At 44.0% G+C, this 27,283-nt stretch overlaps 2 protein-coding genes across 2 annotated transcripts in view; one reads left to right on the top strand and one right to left on the bottom strand.

Annotated features, from left to right (window-relative positions):
- Positions 1 to 27,283, bottom strand: part of LOC134608803 (uncharacterized) — a 233,460-nt gene that overhangs the window by 57,465 nt on the left and 148,712 nt on the right. The window lies entirely within an intron of this gene.
- The window catches only part of LOC134608802 (NACHT, LRR and PYD domains-containing protein 3-like), a 243,579-nt gene that overhangs the window by 144,978 nt on the left and 71,318 nt on the right, over positions 1 to 27,283 (top strand). The window contains exons 7-10 of the mRNA XM_063451911.1: positions 5,086 to 5,253; positions 16,568 to 16,735; positions 20,849 to 21,019; positions 23,156 to 23,326. Of these exons, the coding sequence (XP_063307981.1) occupies positions 5,086 to 5,253; positions 16,568 to 16,735; positions 20,849 to 21,019; positions 23,156 to 23,326 (678 nt within the window). The remainder of the gene's footprint in view (positions 1 to 5,085; positions 5,254 to 16,567; positions 16,736 to 20,848; positions 21,020 to 23,155; positions 23,327 to 27,283) is intronic.

The following is a 27,283-nucleotide window of genomic DNA, read 5'->3' as shown; positions in this document are numbered from 1 at the left end:
CCATCCTGGATGAGCTGCACTACCTGAGCCACGTGTGTGGGTTGTAGACTCCGTCTCATGCTACCACTAGAGGGAAAGCACCGTCAGCATTCAAAAGTGACCAAAACATCAGCCAGGAAGCATAGGAACTGAGAAGTGGTCTGTGGTCACCACCTGCAGAACCACTCTTTTATTGGGGGTGTCTTGCTAATTGCCTATAATTTCCACCTGTTGTCTATCCAATTTGCACAACAGCACGTGAAATTAATTGTCACTCAGTGTTGCTCCTTAAGTGGACAGTTTGATTTCACAGAAGTGTGATTGACTTGAAGTTACATTGTGTTGTTTAAGTGTTCCCTTTATTTTTTTGAGCAGTGTATATACATACAGGGAGTGCAGAATTATTAGGCAAGTTGTATTTTTGAGGATTAATTTTATTATTGAACAACAACCATGTTCTCAATGAACCCAAAAAACTCATTAATATCAAAGCTGAATATTTTTGAAAGTAGTTTTTAGTTTGTTTTTAGTTTTAGCTATTTTAGGGGGATATCTGTGTGTGCAGGTGACTATTACTGTGCATAATTATTAGGCAACTTAACAAAAAACAAATATATACCCATTTCAATTATTTATTTTTACCAGTGAAACCAATATAACATCTCAACATTCACAAATATACATTTCTGACATTCAAAAACAAAACAAAAACAAATCAGTGACCAATATAGCCACCTTTCTTTGCAAGGACACTCAAAAGCCTGCCATCCATGGATTCTGTCAGTGTTTTGATCTGTTCACCATCAACATTGCGTGCAGAAGCAACCACAGCCTCCCAGACACTGTTCAGAGAGGTGTACTGTTTTCCCTCCTTGTAAATCTCACATTTGATGATGGACCACAGGTTCTCAATGGGGTTCAGATCAGGTGAACAAGGAGGCCATGTCATTAGATTTTCTTTTTTTATACCCTTTCTTGCCAGCCACGCTGTGGAGTACTTGGACGCGTGTGATGGAGCATTGTCCTGCATGAAAATCATGTTTTTCTTGAAGGATGCAGACTTCTTCCTGTACCACTGCTTGAAGAAGGTGTCTTCCAGAAACTGGCAGTAGGACTGGGAGTTGAGCTTGACTCCATCCTCAACCCGAAAAGGCCCCACAAGCTCATCTTTGATGATACCAGCCCAAACCAGTACCTTCACCTTGCTGGCGTCTGAGTCGGACTGGAGCTCTCTGCCCTTTACCAATCCAGCCACGGGCCCATCAAGACTCACTCTCATTTCATCAGTCCATAAAACCTTAGAAAAATCAGTCTTGAGATATTTCTTGGCCCAGTCTTGACGTTTCAGCTTGTGTGTCTTGTCCAGTGGTGGTAGTCTTTCAGCCTTTCTTACCTTGGCCATGTCTCTGAGTATTGCACACCTTGTGCTTTTGGGCACTCCAGTGATGTTGCAGCTCTGAAATATGGCCAAACTGGTGGCAAGTGGCATCTTGGCAGCTGCAAGCTTGACTTTTCTCAGTTCATGGGCAGTTATTTTGCGCCTTGGTTTTTCCACACGCTTCTTGCGACCCTGTTGACTATTTTGAATGAAACGCTTGATTGTTCGATGATCACGCTTCAGAAGCTTTGCAATTTTAAGAGTGCTGCATCCCTCTGCAAGATATCTCACTATTTTTGACTTTTCTGAGCCTGTCAAGTCCTTCTTTTGACCCATTTTGCCAAAGGAAAGGAAGTTGCCTAATAATTATGCACACCTGATATAGGGTGTTGATGTCATTAGACCACACCCCTTCTCATTACAGAGATGCACATCACCTAATATGCTTAATTGGTAGTAGGCTTTCGAGCCTATACAGCTTGGAGTAAGACAACATGCATAAAGAGGATGATGTGGTCAAAATACTAATTTGCCTAATAATTCTGCACTCCCTGTATATATACACATACGTATATATATATATATATATATATACATATATTAATTCTACATATATATTTATGTAATATTTTTACATAATTAGGTATTTTAATTAATTACAATTAGCGGGACCTGCCTGACAACCCATGCCGAAAGTATAGGGAATGTAATTTGCTAGCGCTATATTTAACCCGCTATATTTAACCCTATAACTTTCCAAGACACCATAAAACCTATACATGGGGGGTACTGTATTACTCAGGAGACTTCGCTGAACACAAATATTAGTGTTTCAAAACAGTAAAATGTATTACTTATTTTTTGGTAGCCACTTAGTCACAAACAATGGTGAAAATTGGCGTTTTATGCTTTTTTTACACACAAACAAATATTAACGCTAACTTTGGCCAGTGGCTACTACAAAAGACTGGACATACCCCATTTGCAATACCTTAGGTTGTCTACTATTGCAAATGGTTTGCCATTATGGGTGTAAATTTAATTCCTGGGCTACTATACAGTCTCAAAGGCAATGTAACCAATCTGGCGAATTTTAATTTCAAATGTAACGTGCTATATTGGACCCTGTAACTTCCCAAAACACCATAAAACCTGTACGTAGGTGGTACCGTTTTACACATGAGACTTTGCTGAATACAAATATGGGTATTTTTTTGCAGTAAAAGCAAACGGTATTATGACATTGACAGTTAAAATGTCATGTTGAACTAAAAAAATAACAACATTTCTTATTTTCTCACATTTATTTCATATTAAATTATATTTCATAGCTAAATATTTGATATTACATGAAAGCCCTGTATCCCCTGAATAAAATGATTTATAATAAGGGGAGGTGCATTTAATATGAAAGAGGTGAATTACGGTTGGACAGACATGTAGCACAAATGCCAAGTTTTGTTTACGTTTTGTTTTGTTCACAACGTGTACATTTGGCTCAGTCCTTAAGGGGTTAAAAGAAGAAAAACTACCACAACAAGAGGACATAATCTTAAATTAGAAGGGCAAAGGTTTAAAAATAATATCAGGAAGTATTAGTATCAGGGTAGTGGATGTATGGAATAGCCTTCCAGCTGAAGTGGTAGAGCTAAACACAGTAAAAGAAGAGTTTAAGCATGTATGGGATAGACATAGGGATATCCTAGATATAAGATAAGGCCAGGGATTAGTGAGAGTTTAGAAAATTTGGCAGCCTAGATGGGCTGAATGGTTCTTATCTGACGTCACATTCTATGTTTCTATGTTTTAGAGCAGTAAAAAATATAAGAAGTGAAGGTGCAGAGTTTATGTGAAAAATACGAACACTAAATTTGTCCAGGTTTTGTGACAATGTGGCTTCTAAAAAGGACTGGATATACCCATTTTGGAATACCTAGGTTGTCTAGTTTTGCAAACGGCTGCAATAGTGCCTCGAATGCAACATAGGCTCCAAAAAACTATTTGTCAAATTTCCATGAATAAAGACTGAGGGTGATATTTGGCCATGTGACTCCCAAAAACCCTAGCAAACCTATACATGTGTAGTCTGTTTTTTTGTTGGTACAAACTAACAGGATGATGATATTCACAGTAAAACACTTTGAACTTTGTCCTGTTCCTTAAACTTTTCATAACACTGCCTCCACCAGTCTGCCTTTTTCCCATAATACATCCTGCTGCCATCTCTTTTCCAGGTAAATGGCGCACACAACCTGCCATCCACCTGATCCAAAATAAAACGTGATTCATTCTTTGCTCCATAGCCCCATTTGACAGTGGACGTAATAGGCACTCTGAGTTGTCTGCGGCTACACAGCCCTAAACACGGCAAACTGCAATGCACTGTGTTTTCTGATGCCTTTCTATGATGCCAGAATTAAGTTTTTCAGCAATTTGGGCTACAGTAGCTTTTCTGTGTGACTGGACCAGACAAACTAGTCCCCCCCCCCCCCCCTCTCCACGTCTATCAATTAGCCTTTAGGCACCCATGACCCGACATCAGTTCACTGTTTTTCCTTCCTAGCACAAATTTTGGTATGTACTAACCTTTGCAAAGTAGGAAGATACCACAAGACTTGCCCTGACGCAGTCGTCTAACCATCACTATTTGGCCCTTGTCAAAGTCACTCAGATCTTTTTGCTTGACCATTTCTCATGCTTCCAACACATGAAATACAAGAACTGACTCTTCACTTGCTGTGTCATTTATTCCAGCCCTTGTCAGGTGTCATTGTAATGATATAATAAGGTTATTCACTTCACCTGTCAGTGTATTTAGACTTTATTCATATTGAATTATGCTTCATGTATAAATATGTTATGTAAAATGAAAGCCTTATGTGTCCTGAACAAAATTACATTAAGTGTAGATGCACTTAATGTGAAAGACATATTATGGAAGAACAAACATATAGCTCAAATTGTAGGTTTTGTTTTAGAAATTGGACAATTTCCTCTGTCCCTAAGAAGGGTTAAAGGGACACTGTAGACACTAACTGCTTCATATCATTGAGGAGTATAGTGTATGCTGTCCCATAGCATCCTCCATATATTCAGCATTAAACTGTTTTTCATGCCCTATTGCTAAACAAGTGTCTCCAGGAGTCCACTCCCTTTATGTTGCTTGAGCTAATGGGAAGCATTAGGCTGAGCTGTGATTGGGGGCTGAGAGTGTGAGAGTGTAAGCTGACCATATTCAGCCTATCACCATACCATTGCAGGTATGGATTGGTATGAATACAAGCAAGTGTGTAATCTCTGCCTTAGCCATGTCTCCAGTTGTGATGGGCTTTGGCAGGCCAAGGACCCTTATTCAATCTTAAACTGCCCATACATGGTTTACTATTGAATTGAGGGACAGTACCAGGGGACTCCAGGCACTGTAACCAATTCAATAATATGAAATGGTTATAGTGCCTACAGTGCGCCTTTAATGTTGAAGAAGATAACTTAATATTGTCTAACCACTGGAACCCTGGAATAAAAACAAATTGCTTTATGTTGATAATGAAATCTATGTCTTTCAATAATATTCTCCAGCAATAGAAGGGAACCTATTGTCCTGAAGAGACGATTGTTATTTTCAGGACTATGTTTTTTTTTTTAAATCAGCTAATAAGTTTACATTGCCTTTCAGACTAGGAATTGGTATTGGAGTCATGCTATGTGAAATATTCATCTCATTGCAGATTCATTCGCTGTGATCTGACTCCATTATGCTGCAGATATCTTTTATCTACTATTAAAAATCGATATTTGACTAAACTGGACATGACATGGAATGAACTGCAGGACTCGGGAGCAAAAGTACTTTGTGATGGCTTAAGGCAATCAGAGTGTAAAATACAAGAACTGAGGTGAGATCTATACTAATGTCTCTGGACAAAATGTTGATTCTTTAACTACTAAGTATTTATTATTGAAAATAAAGAACAAAAAGGAGAATAATAGAAGGAAAGTAAATTATCCTAATAGAGGGAAACATACAGGGAAAAATATAATTACAGTTGACAAAAATCCTTCCAAATACAACTTAACTTTTATTGTTAAAGGGACTCTCCAGTGCCAGGAAAACAATCAGTTTTCCTGGCACTGCAGGTTCCCTCTCCCTCCTACCTCCAATCCCCGGTTGCTGAAGGGGTCAAAGCCCCTTCAGTGACTTACCAGAGGCAGCGACGATGTCCCTCGGCGCTGCTTCTTGGTCTGCCCACACTCCTCCCCGTCACCACGTCAGCCGGCGGGGGAGACTGATCACGCCCGCCGACAGGGGAGACCTAATGCGCATGCACGGCAATGCCGCGCACGCGCATTAGACCTCCCCATAGGAAAGCATTGAAAATGCTTTCAATGCTTTCCTATGGGGATTTTAGCGATGCTGGAGGTCCTCACATGAGAAATCTGTGCTATAATCCCGGAAGAGCCCTCTAGTGGTTGTCTATTAGACAGCCACTAGAGGAGGAGTTAACCCTGCAAGGTAATTATTGCAGTTTATAAAAACTGAAATAATTACAGTTGCAGGGTTAAGGGTAGTGGGAGTTGGCACCCAGACCACTCAAATGGGCAGAAGTGGTCTGGGTGCCTGGAGTGTACCTTTAAGCAAGCTAAAATAGGGGGTATTAAAAATGGCCTAACACCCGTGAACAAGTGAGATAAAAAGCGGCAACTTAATGCCTCAGTATAGTACAGGGTACAATATCCTATATACCCCAAACTAATGTTGCTAGAATAGCAAATGAAAATCTAAGTCCTGTTGTAGCAGGATAGGTGGCACAAAGAGACTAATAGGAATGATTGTGTCTAAATATATAGACAAATAATCTAAAAAGAAAAACACACTGTGAAGGGGGAAGTTCACTAAACAGTGCGGTCTTGGAATTAAATTGTAAATGTGTCCGTAGCCCAATGTGTACAGGTTAATAGATACAATACACTAATTTCTGTTTGGTAAGTATAACATATCTACTGAACAAATATTGGTCGAAATAGCGTTGTATAAGTTGCTCAAACAGTGCACTGATTGGCATACGTTTATCAAATGTGTTCTTGTACTGTTGCCTCTTTACAATGTCTGGTATAAATGTGAAACCAGTACACTATATCATAAAGTATCACACTTATTCTGAAACCATATATTGGGAAAACTGTATATTTGTCTGTAAAGAGATGTATTAACCAGACTATGTCAGTAAGGAGATATTTACACTGTTATGGTGTAAATTGATATTTGTGTGTCAGTAGAAAGTCTGACTTCACGTCTGTTTTGTTTGATATATTGTATCAGCATTCTATCTAATCGCTTGTCTGTTCAGGTTAGTGAGTCTAGTTATGCTGTAAGGATACCTACAATAACAGCATTGTAAAAGTGGCTGAGGAGAAATACTATGTAGAATACGTTTCTCAGCCAAGCCTTAAAGCGGCACTGTCATGGCCGAATCCCGCTTTTTTTTAACCCCCCTCCCGACTCCACTACATCTAACTGACCCCCTAGTCACCCCCAAATGCCCCTAAGCCCCCCATATTGCCTATTTTTTTACTTTATTTTGTGTCCGGACATGTTCAGGGTGCCGCCATCTTTGTGTGGGCAGATGAAGTCCCTGTGGGACACGTCATCTGCCCACACTAGATAGCGCTGTGAGATTCCTGCACATGCCCAGTTAAGCACTTGGGCATGTGAACGGGAATTTCATCTATTCATTCATTCATCAGAAAGACGAATGCATGAATAGATAAAATGTCAGACGAACAAACAAACACTGAATATCAGTGTTCATTTGTTCGTTCAGTTTATTACAAGGAGGGATACCGGCGCGCAGCTCCCTCCTTGTAAAATGTAAAAATAGAAGCGGCAGGGAGCAGTGCTCCCCGCCACTTCCTAAGCCCCCCATGTCCTCCCTCACTCTATAGGTGTCAATATGACCCCCGTCATAGGATAAGGGAGATTAAATCTCCCGAATGCCCCTACTCGCTATACCGCGAGTAGGGGCATGTCTACTAAACAGTGAACAGCCTTGCCCCGCCTTGCAATTAGGCTCAGAATACTCTGATTGGATGGCTAGAAAATTCATCCAATGAGAGACGGCTGTGTCATTTTACACAGCGTGGGAAAATTCCAAAGATCTTTCCCACGCTGTGTAAAATGACTCATAACACTCTGATTGGATGGCTTGAAATCCATCCAATCAGAGTGCTCTGTGTCATTTTACACAGCGTGGGAAAATTCCAAAGAACTTTCCCACGCTGTGTAAAATGACTCATAACACTCTGATTGGATGGCTTGAAATCCATCCAACCAGAGTGCTCTGTGTCCTTTTACATAGCTTTATAAGCCTTTCCCTGCTCTGCAAGCTCGGTCTGCACTGTGCCTTCGCCAGGTGAAGATGGATTAAGTTTTATTTTTCTAGTTCTTTTTAGTTCTTTTATTCCCCATCACTATTTTTAGGGTGAGGGGGGTAGGTAGAGGATATTTTTTTTTATTTGGGTGGGGGGGTGACTAGGGGCTTGGGGACCCCTAGTCACCTTGGAAGGGGGGCATTTTCATTTAGGGCCCCCACTCGCCGCTCAGGGGTGGGGGCTGGGGGGGAGGACAATAGGTCCTGTTACGGTTACCCTTAGTCTTGCTGAGAGTTGGACCGCTTAGTAGTCTGGATTCCTATTACTGGAGAGGATAGGAGCTGCTTTCCATAGTATTCCATACGAGTCCTGTAAATGTAGAATAATCCCACTAGCTATAGCACAGCTAGGATACCCTTTTGGCCCACAAAACGAGTCAAGGCTGCGATTTGAGGGTCAAACAAGAACTCAGGACTGGGGTGCCCAGCCTGCTTTTTATTGTGGTTACATACAAAAGGGACACTCCCAAGGGGAGGCATAAAATAACCAATCATATATTGGGTGCAACCCACATGTCCCCTCCCCTCAGATAAACAGTTAAGACAATTATGTTACACACATTTTCACCCACATTCAGGATGTACCCCAAAACCAGGGGGTACACCATTAAATCCTGCACCGCTGGATAGACCTCATTCAGGGGAGTAATATATCCGAAAACTGGCCCGTTCGGATGAACGGTTCGGGAGTTATGGGTTTCCAAAGTTTCGACCGACCGCACAGACTTTCTGTTGCGGTCACCGGCCTGCCGAGCCTCACGGCCGTGCCCGACCGGCACGGCCGCGCCGACAACACGAGCTTGTCGGCGAGCCGGGAACCGCTCCTTCCGTCCCACGCGGTCGCGCCTAAGAGTAGCTCCGCCCCCGAGAATTATACTAACGGGTGCGTGATGTCACGACGTCAACGCACACGCACGTTTTGGGGTCAGAGGTCGCCCTCTGACCAATCATAGCTTAGAGAGGGGTATTTAAACCCCTAGTTTTCCCCAGTACTTTGCCCTGTCGTGGTTTCCGTTTCCTGGTTTCCTGAGAGTGCTATTTTCCTGTTATTGACCTCCTGGTATCCTGATCTTGGCTTTTCCCTGGTTATTCTGATCTCTGGTTTCCCTGACTTGGCTTGTTTATACGGTATTGAATATTTTCTGGCTTCCTTGACCTCGGCTTTCCCTTTGACCATTCTCTGTCTCTAGCGTATTAGTCCGGCCATTCTAAGGTCCGGTTTACGCTCTATCCTGTTATTTTCCTTTCCTTACTTATGTATATGTTTACATAGTTTCTGCGTGCTGGACCACACTACTAGCCGTGACATTACGACAGGGACATGGATCCTGCAGAACTATGCAAACATATGATTGCCTGTGAAAATAGGGTGGAGGATATGGACCACAGGTTAGACCAATTTGCCCAGGCATTTCAGACCTTGCTCCAGAGGACTGCCTATTTAGAGGTTCCTCCTGTCCCATCTGTGGTTCCGCCACCTGTAGTGGTTCCCGTGCCACATAAACCACCGTCCATAACCCTTTCACCTCCTCCTCGTTATGGAGGTGATTCTAAAGAATTCAGAGGGTTTCTAAACCAAATCGAATACCACTTTGAGGCCTCTCCAGGTTCATTCCCTACAGATAGATCAAAAATAGGCTATCTGATGAACCAATTAACGGGAAAAGCCTTAACCTGGGCTAATCCCTTATGGGAAAGTGGAGACGCAGTAGCCCGTGATTACAGTGCCTTTCTCACAGCTTTTAAAGCTATGTTTGAACCTAAGGGCAGGGAGAAGAACGCTGCCAAAGCCCTTATGAGAATAAAGCAAGGCAGTCGTTCTGTAGCCGATTACGCCATAGAGTTCAGAACATTGGCATCTGAAGTTGATTGGACCAATAGTGGTCTGGTGGCTGCTTTCTCTGAAGGTCTAGCTGAGAGTATACAAGATGATACCGCAGCTAGAGACCTTCCGGTCAATCTTAATGAGTTTATTGCATACATGATAGACATTGATAACCGGCTCAGAGAGAGAGAGAAAAACAAACAACGTAACAGACGTTCTAATTTGTCCATAGCTCCTCGTTTCTCTAACCCAGTGGTGAGTAGCCAAGCGCCTCTTCCAGAACCTGAACCCATGCAATTGGGTAGCGCTAAACTCACTGAGGCAGAGAGACAACACAGACGTAACGAGGGGTTATGTATGTATTGTGGCAAGAAAGGACATCAAAGATTGTCATGCCCGGTTCGGCCGGAAAACTTGCACACCTAAGTCACGTACGGGGACCGACCTTAGGTGTGATGTATATGTCCCCTAGATTGACTAAAAACCGTTTCCTTGTCAAAGTTACCTTGTCTTTTAAGAAGACCACTGTTCAGTGTGAGGCTATGATTGACTCTGGGGCTGCGGAGAACTTCCTAGACAAAGAGTTCTCTGCAAAATATCTCCTGCCCTTAAGACAGAAAGAGAGACCTATAACAGTCGAGGCTATTGATGGAAGGCCTCTTACCCAGCCTTTCATCACACACGAAACTCTGCCAATCACTTTCTCAGTGGGTATTCTCCACTCTGAAGAAATGACCTTTCAAATCATTTCTTCACCTACATGTCCGTTAATACTCGGTTTCCCTTGACTCCTGAAACACAATCCACGTTTGGATTGGATCGAAGGAGAGATTGTGAGTTGGGGTGAGAGATGCAAAGGTGTCTGCTTTAAGCAAATTCCACAACCAATTGGTACCATTAATGTTCCTATTGCACCTCCCTTGACCACACAGATACCGCCGCAGTATATGGATTTAAAAGAGGTATTTAACAAGGTTCAGTCAGAAGGGTTACCTCCTCATAGACCTTATGACTGTACCATAAATCTATTACCAGGGACTATGCCTCCCAAGGGAGGAGTATATGCTTTGTCCTCCCAGGAAAATCTTTGTTTAGAAGAATATATAAAGGATGCTCTCAGAAAGGGTCATATCCGTAGAGCTTCCTCACCGGCCGGGGCTGGTTTTTTCTTTGTCTCTAAAAAAGAGGGAGATCTACGGCCCTGTATCGATTATAGGGGTTTGAATAGGATTACTATAAAAAATGCCTACCCTATTCCCCTTATATCAGAACTGTTTGACAGATTGAAGGGAGCTCGAGTCTTCACTAAGCTCGATCTCCGGAGTGCGTACAATCTAGTCAGAATTAAGGACGGTCACGAATGGAAGACCGCATTTAATACAAGAATGGGACATTACGAATACCTGGTTATGCCGTTTGGATTATGTAACGCTCCTGCGGTATTCCAGGATTTTATTAACGATGTCCTGAGAGAGTATCTTCATATGTTCGTTCTAGTGTACCTGGACGACATTCTCATCTATTCCCCAGACCTAGAGACACATCACGAACATGTGAGACTTGTACTTAGAACCCTGTTACAGAACGGTCTTTACTGTAAACTGGAAAAATGCCAGTTTGACCAAACGGAGATACAATTTCTTGGATACATTATATCTCCGTCTGGTTTCCAGATGGATCCCCGTAAGCTGGAGGCAGTCTTACAGTGGCCGTTGCCTAAGGGCCTTAAAGCTACTCAACGCTTTATAGGTTTTGCGAATTACTACCGCAAATTCATAAAGGGATTTTCTTCCGTTATTTCCCCGATAACCAATTTAACCAAAAAAGGAGCAAATTGTATATCTTGGCCCAAAGAAGCAAGAGAGGCATTTGAACAATTAAAATCTTTATTTTCTTCAGCACCTGTCCTGACCCATCCTGATCTGACCAAACCGTTTGTCCTAGAAGTGGATGCGTCAGAAACAGGAGTTGGAGCCATTCTGTCTCAGAGAGAAAGTCCTGATACGCCTTTACATCCCTGTGGGTTCTACTCTCGCAAACTCACACCTGCAGAGAAGAATTATGACATAGGGAATAGGGAACTCTTGGCCATTGTACTTGCCCTTAAGGAATGGAGGCATCTCTTGGAAGGTTCCAAAGAGCCACTTTTGATCTTTACTGATCATAAGAATTTGGCTTATATTGGGGACGCTAAGAGACTGTCCTCTCGTCAGGCTAGATGGTCATTGTTCCTCTCCCGATTCAATTTCATAATTACTTATAGGCCTGGAACTAAAAACACCAAGGCCGATGCACTTTCTAGGCAGTTTGAGACAGAAGAGGCTCCTGAACAAGAAGTATATCCTATTATACCTCCAGAATGCCTCATTGCCACCACAGTTTCCGAAGTGTCTTCTCCACTCTTCTGTGCCATAATAGCAGATCAAACTCAGGCACCCGTGGGAAAACCTCCGGACAAACTGTATGTGTCACCTCCGTTCAGAAAAAAGGTACTAGACTTATTCCATGACAACCTCACAGCGGGCCATCCGGGAGTCCATAAAACCCTCTCTGCTATCTCCAGAAGGTTTTGGTGGCCTGCTCTTAGGAACGATACCAAAGATTATGTTCGGGCATGTAAAATATGTGCCGTTTCTAAAGTTCCTCCTAGATCACCCCCTGGACTGTTACAACCACTGCCCATACCTAATACTCCATGGACCCATTTGGCCATGGATTTCATTGTGGAGCTACCCAGTTCAAACGGATTTAATACAGTCCTTATGGTTATCGATAGATTCTCGAAGATGGCACATTTTATCCCACTTAAAAAATTACCATCTGCTCAAGATCTAGTTCAAATATTCTTGAGAGAGATCTTTCGGTTGCACGGTGTACCCAAAAGCATAGTATCTGACAGAGGTACCCAATTTATTTCTAGGTTTTGGCGTTCCTTTTGCAAACAATTAGGCATCGAACTCTCCTTTTCGTCAGCGTATCACCCTCAAACTAATGGAGCAGCAGAGAGTCTTTAGAAGCCTATTTACGTTGCTTTATCAATGCCAATCAGTCTAACTGGTTTGAACTCTTACCCATGGCTGAGTTCGCCAGGAACAACGCGACTCATGAATCCTCTAATCATAGTCCATTCTTTGTAAATCAGGGTTATCACCCCACTGTTTTCCCTTCTGAATTCTCAGACACGGAAATCCCTGCTTTGAACACCCGTTTAGAATCAATTCATGATACCTGGGATTCCGTCCATTCAGCTCTGCAAAAAGCTTCATTACGAGCAAAGGTCCAAGCTGACAAAAAACGGGGCGCTAATCCTGTCTATCTTCCAGGTGACAGGGTGTGGCTCTCCACAAAACATATCAAACTTAAGGTTCCGTCCATGAAATTTGCCCCTCGGTACATAGGTCCCTTTCGAGTTACCCAACATATTAATCCAGTGACCTATTCTTTGGCACTTCCGGCTCATATGAGAATTGCGAATACTTTCCATGTGTCTCTGCTCAAGCCCCTTACTTGCAATCGATACACCAGGTTATCCACTCCTCCTCCGCCCTTGGTAGTGGGTGACCAAGAAGAATACGAAAAATAGTTCCATACGTTTAGGCCAGTGATGGCGAACCTATGGCACGCCGTGCCCTCTCTGTGGGCACGCGGCCACAGGTCCGCCATCACTGCAGAGTAGGCACCTGCCTGCCCGAAACGGCAGGCGCCTACTCTGCTTCCGTGTCGGGAGGCAGGGGGAGGGATCTGTGAAGCAGCTCCTCTGTCCTCCCGCACGATGCTGTGTGGAGCATTGCCGAGCGTTACCATGGCAACGCTCCACACAGCATCGCGCGGGTGGACAGGGGAGCTGCTTCACAGATCCCTCCCCCTGCCTCCCGACACGGAAGCACTGCCTGCCACCACCGGACCACCAGGAATTACGGTACCACCACCGGACCACCAGGGATGGCTGTGTCCCCCCCCTCCCACTTCATTAAAGGTAAGAAGGAGGGGGGGGGGATACTGACACACAGCACCCCTACCCCCCCAGAAGTACCCTTACCCCCCAGAAGTACCCTTACCCCCCCAGCACCACCCCTATCACCCCAGCACCACCCCTACCCCCACAGCACCACCCCCCAGCAGCAGCACCCTACCCCCCCAGAAGTACCCCTACCCCCCAGCAGTACCCCTACCCCCCACAACAGTACCCCTACTCCCCCACAACAGTACCCCTACCCCCTCACAGCAGTACCCCTACCCCCCTCACAGCAGTACCCCTACCCCCCCAGCAGTACCCCTACCCCCAGCAGTACCCCTACCCCCCCCAGCAGTACCCCTACCCCCCAGCAGTACCCCTACCCCCCCCAGCAGTACCCCTACCCCCCCAGCAGTACCCCTACCCCCCAGCAGTACCCCTACCCCCCAGCAGTACCCCTACCCCCCAGCACCCTTACCCCCCAGCACCCCTACCATCCCCCCAGCAGTACCCCTACCCCCCCAGCAGTACCCCTACCACCATCAGCAGTACCCCTACCACCCCCAGCAGTACCCCTACCCCCCCACACACAGCACCCCTACCCCCCCCCCCACACACAGTACCCCTACCCCCCCCACAGCACCCCTACCCCCCACACACAGTATCCCTACCCCCCACAGCAGTACCCATACCCCGCCAGCAGTATCCCTACCCCCCACACAGTACCCCTACCCCCCCAGCAGTACCCCTACCCCCCACAGCACCCCTACCCCACGCACAGCACCCGTCTCACACACACATACAGCACCCGTCTCACACACACATACAGCACCCCTCACACACACACACAGCACCCCTCATACACACATACAACACCCACACACACGCACCCCCCCACACACACACACGCACCCCCCCACACACACACACGCACCCCCCCACACACACGCACGCACCCCCCCCACACACACACACGCACCCCCCCACACACACACGCACCCCCCCACACACACACACACACACGCACCCCCACCCCACACACACACACACACACGCACCCCCCCCACACACACACACTTTAAGGAAAAAAAAGTTGGCATGTATTGCGGTTTGGGCACTCGGGCTCAAAAAGGTTCGCCATCACTGGTTTAGGCCTTGCGGTCGGTCTCCGTTCGTGTGGTAAAACTCCACGAACCCCTTGCCATCCATAGTTATCCCTGGGGTCGCTGTATTCCCCATGCGAAGGGTAATTGTTCTACCGAACGGTGGACCGTTCGGTAGGTCCAGCACGAAGTTATGCTATCCTGGAGGTCTCAGCGGTATTCGCCTGTTTGCATCTCCGTTTTTAGTTCCAGATGGTTGTGGGCAAACACCGCTGGTCGTACGTAAGATGGCCGCGAACACGTGCAAAGTCCCGAAATGGCGGCCACCTATACGTTTTCATAAAGGATTCGTGCTGAACCATACGAACGGCTGTAAATAAGTCAGAAAGATGCAAATAGCACCAAAAGGCCCCCACCCGCCGCTCAGCGGTGTGGACTGGGAGGGGAAGAACAATAGGTCCCCCCCTCATTGTTAGTTATGGCCCCACCCACCGATCAGGGGCGGGGTCCGGGGGAGGATTACAACAGCCCCCCCCCCCATTGTTATTTATGGTCCCGACCCGCCACTTAGTGGTTGGGGCCGGGGGTGGGGGAGGACAATAGGTCCCCCCTCATTGTTATTTATGGCCCTGACCCACCGCTCAGGGGTCGGGTCCTGGAGGGAGGACAATAGGTGTGTCCCCCTCATTGTCTTTTATGGCCCCCACCCGCCACTCAGGGGTGGTGTCCGGGGGGGAGGATAATAGGTCCCCCCCATTGTTATTTATGGCCCCGATCCGGATAAAGTCCCGAATTGCGTTCTAACATGAATGGAGGAACTGTTCTCATTCTGTTAGGACGCAATTCGGCAGTTTTGAAGGCGTCCTGTCTAAATGACAGGACGTTCGGAGATACTGACAGGAAGCACCGCGGGAACAGGGAGGAAAGCTATGAATTGTGGGAAAATTTCTCTGACCACCGGAAATGAAGCACACTTTGCTCCTCCGCTGGTCAGAGATGGTCAGGTGTAGGAAACCTCCATAAGACAAGTAGTCCCTACTTTGTCTTATGTTTTAATGAAAACTAGAGGAGACAGGAAGAAATGAAGAACAGATCCTGAGAGAGGGAGAGAAGAGAAAGCGATTAAAGAAAGGTAAGTTCGGCATGACAGTGCCGCTTTAAGGCTGTTAGCTTGCCGGACCGTGTCAAGTCTATGTAGACAAAAACCAGATGTGACCTGAACAGATACTGATAATGATAAACCAAGTGCAGGGTGTGTGGTATATATTATTATATTAGTAAAAGGGAAGTTCAGTACACTTAACCCTATCGGTACTAGTCAATTGTGTACTCTGCCCATAGACTTATACTGAGCAGAAGTTGTTTAAAGATGTAGAAACCTACTTAAATATAGAAAGCAATCTAGCATTATCCATGGTGTGTTGTAGGAGGGGAATTTGCTAAACCTGACACATCGTAAAATCATGAGCTAAAACAAAAAGAGACTATATTAATGATTTTAAATGATAATAGTCAGTGATCAAAAATGAAATAGGACTAAGCTAAAGGTAAATCTAAAATATTAATGAAAAGAGTAGGCAAGGGGCAGACTGAGAAAGTGTGAAGTGGAGAGAAACTAGAAAGAGGAATGGAATGACAAGAGATTGAGTAATGAAAGGCCCTGTTAGAAAACGGAAGGAAGAAATAGGGAGGAGATTGAATAAGAATGGAGAAAGATAATGGCATGAGGAGGAGAGAAGAAAGATGAAATGAGTAAGAGACCATTATACATATTATGCACAAATTTTATTGGACTTGCTCTCCACCCCTTCTCGCTAACAAGTTGGACAACTATGTGTCCCTTCACTACAAAGAGGCTGAATGTCACTAATCTAACATGTTTTTCTAATGTCTTTACAGGTTGGAGAAGTGCAATCTTACTTCATTTTCCTGTGAGGATATCTGCTTTGTTATTTTAAACAAATGTCTGGCCAAACTTGAATTGTCACAGAATGAATTGCAGGACTCAGGAGTGAAATATTTGTGTGGGGGTCTCATGCAGTCAGGATGTGTGCTGCTTGAATTGCGGTAGGAGTTATACTGTGTTACACAGTTATTATTGTATCCATATTTAACCCCTTAAGGACACATGACATGTCTGACATGTCATGATTCCCTTTTATTCCAGAAGTTTGGTCCTTAAGGGGTTAAACGCATTGTCCTTATTGCCTCTCCATTAATGCTGCCTTTAAATAAGCATAACCACATCCTCTAATACTTTCTAGCTCCTCATTTTCACTATCGTATCCTAGATTCTCAATTAATGTTTTCCTCTCTTCTACTCTTCATGTCTCTTTTTTTCTCTCTCAGTAACTGATAAAGTGTTAGGGTAAACGTGCATTCAGAAACTGCTTAGGGTAATTCTTCGCCTACGTTATTACCCCGCCTCCCAGCTTCTCACAGGTACTTGGATCTGAGACTTTGAAATGTTTTTGTAGTTTATGTGAATTTACTTAGGATTTTATCTGGATCGCAAGTTACTTACAAGGTATGTGTGCAGGGCCAGATTAAGAGCCCAGTGGGCCTGGTGCTGACAATTATGACGGGCCTAATTACAGAATCATATCGACCAAAAACAGTAAAACACTCCCAAGCGTCATGTATCTGATGGAGATGGTGCTGGAGAGAAAGAAAACAGCAGCTATAAGAAAACACATACCCTAGGCTAATCTCTCACTAATTTATGTTTTCATCTTTCAAGTAAATCCATAACCCCTAACAGCAACGTCCAGTCAAGCAGGAAGTCAATGGGCACGGTAAAAGGGTGTACCACTGACACAAATCATGTAACCTGCCAAAAGGGGCGAACATGCCCAAAAAGAGGACATGTCTGCCCAAAGAATTAGAAGGCAAGCCTGGCATGAATGCATGTCAGGCTGACTGCCAATCATGCAGCTGGCCAACTAAGGGCATACAGCACCCTGAGCTTGGCATAAATGCATCTAATGATGCAACGCTTTCTAAGGACTGTCCCCTAGCACTCACTGGTCCACTCACTGGTCCACTTACCTTCTTACTAGCAAGCAGACGCTCCTGGTATATAGTCTGGGACAGAGAAAAGCTGTGTGTAGTGAGTGTAGAAGAAAGGGAACATGCCACAGTGTTAGAGAGACCAAAGACAGCATTACCTTGAAGGATCACTATAGGGTCAGGAACACAAACATGTATTCCTGACCCTATAGTGTTAACACCACAATCTAGCCCCCCTGGGCCCCTCATGCCTCCATAAGTATAGAAAAATCTTACTGTATTCAAGCCTGAAGCTGTAACTCTGCATGCTGTTAGACTCAGAAACACAAGCAGTCTGCTGACATCATTAGAAGAGGTGGCCTGATCCAATCACAGTGCTTCCCCATAGGATTGGCTGAGACTGACAAAGAGGCAGATCAGGGGCAGAGCCAACATGATTCAAACACAGCCCTGGCCAATCAGCATCTCCTCACAGAGATGAATTGAATCAATGAATCTCTATGAGGAAAGTTCAGTGTCTGCATGCAGAGGGAGGAGACACTGAATGTTTGGATGCATTGTAGGCAGCCATAACCCAGGAAGGATCTCTAACAGCTATCTGAGGAGTGGCCAGTGAAGTTATCCCTAGGCTGTAATGTAAACACTGCATTTTCTCTGAAAAGTGTTTACAGCAAAAAGCCTGAAGGTAATGATTCTACTCACCAGAACAAATTCAATAAGCTGTAGTTGTTCTTGTGACTATAGTGTCCCTTTAACTATATTCATTGTCAGCCAGTCCACACAAGTTTTGTTCCCATACATCCCTCTTACGTTTCCATACTTAAGTATGTGAAAAGTAGTTAGAGTTGCCACCTTTCTTGGAAAAACATACCGGCCTTACTAATTTGCATAATTAAATATGTATGGGTGACACCACATGATGTAAATCACAAGGAGTGACATAAGAGAAAATGCTGTAAAATCACCAAAAAACTACTTAGTTTGATTCTGCTGTATAGATGGATTCCTCCCAGTGCCCCCATGTCTCCCAGTACCCTCATGACTCAGTGCCCTCATGTGTCGATTACTCCAGGTCTCAGTGTTCCTATGTATCAGTGTCTCAGTGCCCCATGTCTCCCAGTGTCCCCTAGTGTCGTGTCCCCAGGTCTCCCAGTGATCCTATGTGTCACAGTGTCTCAATGCCCCATGTCTCCCTGTGTCCCCATATATCCCAGGGTCCCCATGTCACTAGGACACTAAGAAGACGGGGAGACCTGGGGACACGGGGAGACCTAGGGACACTGAGACACCAGTGACACTGGGAGACTAGGGGACTCTGGCTGGGACACATGGGGACACTGGGAAAATAGGGGACACTTGAAGACATGGGGACACAGCCACCAGGGACACAGACACTAGAGACACTGGCTGGGGGACATGGGGACATTGAGACATGGGGGCACTGGGAGACATGGGGACACTGAGACACCAGGGCCACATACACTAGCTTGGAGACATGTGGACATTGAGACACTTGAGGCACTAGGAGACATGGGGACAGTGAGACACTGGCAGACTGGGGGCACCGGGAGACTAGGGGGCACTGAGACACCACAGTCTGTGTCATAATGTCTTCCAATGTCCCTTAGTGTCTCAGTGTATGTCTCCTTGCAGCCTTTCCCCCATCCCTTACTTCTCTGAGCTATAGGCTGTCTCTGCAGGGTGGGAGTTGCTGTCTGGACTCTCTGTAGCTGCACCCCTGCAGATCAGTGAGTATAGATAGGCAGGGAGGGATTTGCTGGAACTTCCTATCTCTGCCTGTCTCCACATACAGTGACCCCTACTGGCCAGTGCTGGTATTGCATAGTAATCTCTTGTTTATACTGAGAAAAATACCAGCATTTATATTGCCAGTATCACTGCAATATTGGCACCAGCCAGGCAGCCTCAAATACTGGCTGTGCCAATAAAATAAAAGCCAGGTGGAATCCCTAAGAGTAATGTGTGAAAAAAAAAATGTAAAAAAAAAAAAAAAAAAAAAAAAAAATTTTTTTTTAAATCAATGGGCCTATTCTATGGGCCTGGGCCTGGAGCTGCAGCTCCATCAGCCCTATGTTAATCCGGCCCTGTATGTGTGTATGTTTTGCATATGTTACATATTCAACACAATACAGTAATTTTAAGGATCCACCTAGTGGAAGTGAATTTCAGCTTACTTTTACGAAGTGCGGCTCTTTTTGGAATGGTGGGGAACACTCTAAGGACTGTTACCACTTGCTCTGTCCATTGTCACATATTTCTGTTGGCACTCTAATATCAAGCTACCCAAGTTACCTGGAAAGGAGTGATGCAAGGAGACATCAGCGTTTAGCCTTACCTTTGTAGCTCTCTGGCATCCTCCTTTCTGTGTTAGCTCCAAATTCCTCTACATGACTTTGTGATTACATGGAAATGACTAACTGTCTTAATCATAAAATTGGTAACACTCTAAAAAAGAAACTTCTGTAATCTGTGCTCATTCTTGAACTTTCCAATACACGCTTTCCATATTCACGATGATTATCTGCTGAAGTACATTATTTATGTGCCCTCTGCAGAATTTCAAACACATAACCTAACATCAACTTTAAAGACACATTTTTGTCCCTTATGATTTGCAGCAATTCTCTAACAAAATTAAGTCTTTCCAAGTAGGCTTTCTCCTGTCTAAACCTCTCTTTTTTTAACACTATACTGTCACTTACCCTAAAAAATATAGCACCAGCTACACACCATTGTCTATATTAACTAAAACCAAAGTCCTAGAACACGAAACTAATCTAACTCCAAAGGCACTTGTACTTGCCTGAGAGGAATAGAGGAAGTTGTAGTGTAGACCAGAGTTTCCATGTAGTATATATAGTTCTCACACTATTTCATTTCAGCCTTTTCCATTACCAAACAAAGTTACTCACCATCTCCTTCTTTTGTAATTCCAAGCACCACTTTAACATATTATTTTACTCTTTTGACACTGATCTACTCTCTAACCTCACAGCTTATATTTGCAAAAAGAAGACAAGATACAGTGAGGGAAAAAGGTATTTGATCCCTTGCTGATTTTGAATGTTTGCCCACTGACAAAGAAATGACCAGTCTATAATTTTAATGGTAGGTGTATTTTAACACAGGTGTCTGTGTTTTTCTTTGTAGATTGGAAGACTGTAATTTGACATCAATCTGTTGTGAAGATTTTTACTCTGTTTTTATTACAAACCGATCCCTGATCAATTTGGACCTGTCCGAGAATAAACTGAATGACTCAGGTGTAAAACTTTTATGTGAAGGTCTAAAGCATCCAGGCTGTACAATACAGGAGCTGAGGTAAGAACAATGTTATTTCATCATTTTATCCCATGTTCTTGATGTCAGGGCATTAGCATTTGAGGTAGTCATGCTATCATTTGATTTCTTAAGTGTGTCAACTAATATCTTCTCCCCAACTCAGAAAATTGGGAAATATAGACTTTTATACTATATAGATGTTATTTTCCATAAAATGCCGGCAGATCAATTTTGCATGACATGTGTACAATAATGTTTGCTAGTTTGGTTGCTATCCCCCATGCTGCCATTCCTATTTCATTTTTTTGTACCCCACCTCCTCTAGATTGTAAGATCGTTTGAGCAGGGTCCTCATCAACCTATTTCTTCCTTTAACATTTTGTAATTGTCTAATATATTCTCAAGTTCCTCCCTTTATATATATTATAAAGGGGGGAATTTAAGAATATAATAAAGCACTGCTTCATATAAGTTAGCACTATATAAATGCCAATAATAATATAATAATAGTACTAAGTTATTTTAGTAAGTACTTGATCAAGCTAGTAGTTGCTTTTTGGGGGAGATACAAAATATGTAGAACAGAAGCTTAACCATTTAAGGACATATGGCATGTGTGACATGTCATGATTCCCTTTTATTCCAGAAGTTTGGCCCTTAAGGGGTTAAAGACCATAAGGATCCTGCATATATGTACTAAAATGAAAAATGGGTTGTCATAATTTTTAGGATCAGGATTTTTTGACATTTAGATAGGATTTTACAGACTGCTGGGAGGACTTGGGGGCCACACAGGGGGCAATCCATGGCACCCCTGCCCATCTGTAGCCAGCATGCTATGGGTGCTGACAACAAATGCCCAATATGCACTGAATAAACATTAGCCGAACCGGAACTCTAGGATGTGGAGTTATACCTCTGGCAGCAATGTGCTGTGATGTCATGGGAGATAGCTTGATCAGCGCTGGCAAAAATGTGAGTAAAACCCATTTTATATTTTGATTTGGGGGAAACTAAAATGGAACTCAAGGGAGGAAGTCTCACCACACTATCCTTAATTGAGTTGCAATCAGAAGGTAAAGCAATGAAACAAACACAAATAAGATTCTGATCAGCATTCCATATTTCAAATCTCAACCTACTAGCCAGAATTAAAAGTGACCCTCCTTAACAAACTATGTAACAAAGTCATACATTTATTTCTGGACCCCTTCTACCACATGGCAAATGATGTCTGGAGAAATGGTTTCAGTAACACATCACTTCCCCTTTTTCCTAAATTTCACTGACCGTCTTATTTCCTGTTATTTACCCTTTGCTTCTAATTTCCACTGTCTCTGTCTGTCACTGTCCTTTGATTCTCACTTTCTACCTTGCTCTAACTATCAATTATCCCTATCATTGGCCCCCATCCTACTTATGATCATCCTCCTTTCTCACTGTTGTGGTGTATCACCAAATTAATATTGATATTACACAAGGTTCGTCTACATTAAAAGGTATTTATTTAGAAGACAACAACACAATACTATAAATATATCACAAACACACAGCCCAGACCCACGGAGCAACAACCCTTTTAAATCTATCTATCTATATAGTAATCCCTTTCCCCACACGTTTGATCTCACCCACGGTTAGGCCTTCACATCTAGTAATGGCTCACTGCTGCAAGTCCAACATCACATTCACCAAGGAAGAAAAGGAAGCAATAGAGTATAACATGGTTCACCAAGATAGCACATGGCGTCTGCTCAGTAGCACAGCCAAGAAGGAACAGAGAGGAATGAGGATAGAGGGGGAGTTGCTTGCTATCTCTTTCCTGACTTGTAAATTACCATATCAATTACCATATCAAAGTAAAGCTTATCCCCCTGTAAGAAAGATCTACATGAACTTGATCACATGACCCCTGGTCACCATGCTAGTTTGATGACAGAATGTCACCACAACTGTTATGGTCCCTATTTCATTCTTTATATATGTGTGTGTTTGTGTGTTTGTTTATGAGACCTCACGTCCTGTCTCTGTCAATATTTGGCCTCATTTGGGGGCATCACTCTTGCAGTCTAGTGTGAGCTGCATGACGTTCTTCCTGTACAAATGAAAATAATTGTTCTCTAGAACAATTAGTCCAGTGCCTTTGAGTTCTGTTAATGTCTTTCATGTTTGCAGGTTGCGGAAATGCGATCTCACCGTATCTTGCTGTGAGGATCTGAAGTCTGTTCTTGTTCATAACCTGTCATTGAAAAACCTGGACCTATCCAGTAATGATATAGAGGACTTGGGAGTAAAACATCTGTGTGAAGGTCTTCAACACCCTGGCTGCATTCTACAGGAGCTTAGGTAAGAATTGTACTGTCGCATATCGTGTAATATTTGGGGTGTGGCTGTGACTAAACCTTGGGCTCCAAGTCTGATTGTTGCTTACATTGGTCGGTCAAGAGTGACAGTGAGTGGGGAAACAAGTATGAACTTCCGCCCAAATATATATTCTTAACTTTACCAAAATCTAATAATCTTACACTTGGAAGATGCAGCTGAAGACAAATTAAGATCTTTTTTTTTTCTAGTGTATTGGCAACATGGAAAAGATTGTTGTATTCCATGTGAGATATCCTTGTATTGTCAAAATTGTAAATGGTTTTCCAGTAATGGGATAGTTAAACCCCCTTCCCAAACGCGGACGTACTGGGTATATCCGACAAAAAACGGTCGTTAACGAGGTCCGCAGCAAAAATCACCCCTGGACTTACCTGGACCGGCGATCTGCAGCAATCCAGATCGGGGGGGACTGCCCGGGACCCCCAGCAGTCCCCCTTCAGCAGCTCTGTCCACCCCGGCCCTCCAGGGACATGTGATCACCATGATCACGTGGCCGCAATAGCAGTCTATGGAGCTGTCAGCAGGGGGACTGTCTGAGCTGTCAGGCAGTCCCCCAGCCATCTAAAAAGTAAAGAATTAAATGGAATAATAAAATTAATATATTATACAAATATTATATATGTATAATATATTACAAAATAATGAAAGCATATATACACATATATCTCAAAATACACTTATAATGTAATCATACATATGCATTATATATGTATAATATATTATAAAATGCTTTAATTATTTTATAATATATTATACATATTTGTGCTCGGAATTTTTTTTTTTAATTTGACAATTTTTATTTATTTTGTCAGCAAGCAACGTATTCAGGGTACAGAAAAGAATGGGATTATAGTTAATAAGATTAGATTTGTACAGTCACTCCTTATACAGGGGTAGGGTACATAACAGAGGAAGGAGGGGAGGGGGGTGCATCACAGGTTGATACAGACAAGCATTTTTAGTAACATTAAATCCACATTATTTTCAGTTCAGAACGTCAATATGTCCCCACAGTAGCATGTCACACGACACATAACAACATATCAACATCAGCATCCCACGGGTGGCTGTGGGAGTGTGAGTAAACATATGCAACTTGGGTGTGTTAAGGACATTGCAGCTCATTTGCCAGGTACAGCCTCAGGTGCTTTACCAGGTACCTTACCAGATCTCAATGTTTGCCAAAGTATCAAGTTTTCCTGTAGCGCGTAGAGGGGGGGGGGGGGAGAGCTGTGCTTATAGTTTGTATAAGAAGATGCATAGTTTGTTGAGGTGTGCTGAAACCAACGAACGAGTAGGCCTGTAATAAAAGAGGGCCAAAAAGGTGATAATGTAATATTTGATGGGTGCAGGTGGGTAGGGTCAATCAGCTTGAACGGCAGAGGTGAGTAGGGGCTGGGAGTTTAAGTAGGGGTTTCATAACTCCTCCCACAAATTCAGGCCTGATTGGTGTGGTTTGTTTTAGTAGAAAGTAATGAAAGGACGTAGTGGTCATCGACTTTCTTTAGGTGAGACAACTTTAGACTTGGAGTGGTATCTACCTGGCATACAACAGTAAACTCCCTAGGTCTAAAGAAGCCATAGAAAGCAATAAAAATGGTCACTGAGAAGTCTAAAAATAGACCCGTTGATGGGCAGTCTGCTAGTTGCAGGGGGAACTGTTACTTTATGAATACCTTTAAGGATGTTCTTAATTGGGTATGAAGCTAGAAAAGGTGCGTGATTAGGGAAGTTAGTGAGAATGTGGTGCTGTACCCAGGTGAGGTAAAGATTAATGGTGTTGTGAGATAATTTTAGGTGTAAGTGAAAGAAGGAGGCAAAAGCCACCAGGGTTTTAATAGAGAAATCTCCTTGTAAGTGAAACTCTGCAGAAAACTTATTGAAAATGGTCAGTGCCCTAGCATAAGTGGTAAGGGAGTTGGGTGAGAGTGCGTGGTGCGTGAGTGCTTGAGCATGGCGTAGTAGTTCAGTCAGTCCATTAGTAACTTGTGAAAAGGTGGTATCCTGGATGGTAGGTGGAGGGCAGTAGGGAGTGCCTGGAAGAACACCTGAAAGTGAGAGCGGGAAAGAGAATCAGCAGCTGTGTTACGAATACCAGGAATGTGTTCGTAGACAAGGTGAAACTGAGCGGTTGCTGTTGGCCAAGTCAGATTGCATACCAACCACATGATGGTTAGAGAGGAGGACCGCCCCTTGTTTATAATTTTGCAGGCTGCTGAATTGTCAGAGCAGCATTTGACTGCCTTGCCGGTCCATAGATGACCCCATGTATGAGCAGCCGCCACAATGGGGTAAATCTCGAACAAGAAGAACGTTTCTCTAAAAGCTGGCAAGGCATCCGTCTCAGTGTGCCAGTTATCCCTAAACCAGTGGTTGCCGAATATAGCCGCAAACCCAGTGTATGCTGCTGCGTCTGTGTAAATTGTAGGGGAATGATCGGATAGTGGGGGAATGAACAGGGAGACTCCGTTCCACTCGGCCAAGAAGTTCCTCCACATGTGCAAATCTGCCCTGGCTGGATCGTTTAAAATATATTTGGGCAGGAGTCGGGCACCCCATGGAGTAGACACAGTAGCCTAGAGACGAATGATCTGCCCTGCGGAATGATCCGCATAAGGACTGGAGTCCCTTTCTGGTGCACATATCACTCCGCAGGAACAGACTGATTTCATCTCTAATGCGGGTCAATTTCTCTGGTGGTAGGCTGGCTTGAAATGTCTGTAAATGCTTCTAGGTGCATGGGAGCCGGGTTCTATCAACAAAAAATCATCTGACTCTGTTGAGGAGCAGCCAGGAGAGTGTTTCCGCGAATATGTCAAAAAGCTTAGGGCTGCTCCTAGACCCAAAGGTGAGCCAGGTAGAAAAATAGTACCTGTCCCGCCATTTAACACCGTGTAAGTGCCATAGTGAATGGGTAAAAGCTTGAAGGCATTTGTTATGTGGGTTTTGCTTAGCCATGCCTTGCTGCCTGCTAAGATGATGGCTTGCATAGCATCGTCAATTTTAGCTTATTGTAATGAAAACTCCTCAGCGGGTATGAGAGAGTTTCTGCTGGGGGTGTGTGAAGAATGATGCGCTGAAAGATCAATTATCAATCTTTTTTTATTTGAGTATTTATGTACAGCTACCCCAATGGGGTGTTTATGCCAGCATGAGAAGGGGTACTGCAAATGGGCCAATCATTAAACCTGCCTGAGTTTCTGTGGACAAGAGGTGGTCCACCATGAGAGGGTCGTTAGAGGATGATAGCAGGTTTGGGCATTCGAGTGTGCCTGTGGGAATAGCAATGAGGCCCATGTGAAAATCCCAACACCAAAAATTCCACAAAATGCCTGGCTGGGTGGGAACGGAGGTAGTAGGCTATGACATCTATATTGACCTCGGTCAGTCATTTCTGTGGGGAAAGTCTGGCTGGGCACATGGCCTTGGTATGCGCTCTGAAACAAATGGAGCAGATAACTGCAATATTCAATAACCTGCATGCGCTGAAGCACACCTGTGCCTTGACCAGAAACGCAATGGGTCTGCCCAGCTTATCCCTCTGCCCACCTTCTTGCCTAGTGTGTGAGGTGGAGTGGTGAGAAGAGGAAGGGTCTGCCTCGCATGGGCACAAATCTGTGGAGTGGGACGTAGAGCTACAAGCGGCACAGGACGGGGGCCTCAATCCGGCAAAGTGTCGGCCGAACAACTCCATGTCCATCTGTCACCAGTCAATTCTGATGTTAAATTGGGCCAGATGAGTTGCTGCCTTAGCCGACACAGACTTGTGGTAATCGAAAAAAGAGGACCCCCCGTACTTGATGCCCTGGTCCACCACTTTGTGCATGTATAGATCAAGCTCCTCCCTCCTATGCGGATACACAGAACAAATAACATCTCTATATATCCCAAAAGCAATAACAAATTGCAGGATAGATA

The sequence above is a fragment of the Pelobates fuscus genome, chromosome 4 (genome assembly GCF_036172605.1).
Source record: "Pelobates fuscus isolate aPelFus1 chromosome 4, aPelFus1.pri, whole genome shotgun sequence".
NCBI lineage: Eukaryota > Metazoa > Chordata > Amphibia > Anura > Pelobatidae > Pelobates > Pelobates fuscus.
This window is presented reverse-complemented; position numbering and strand designations above follow the sequence as displayed.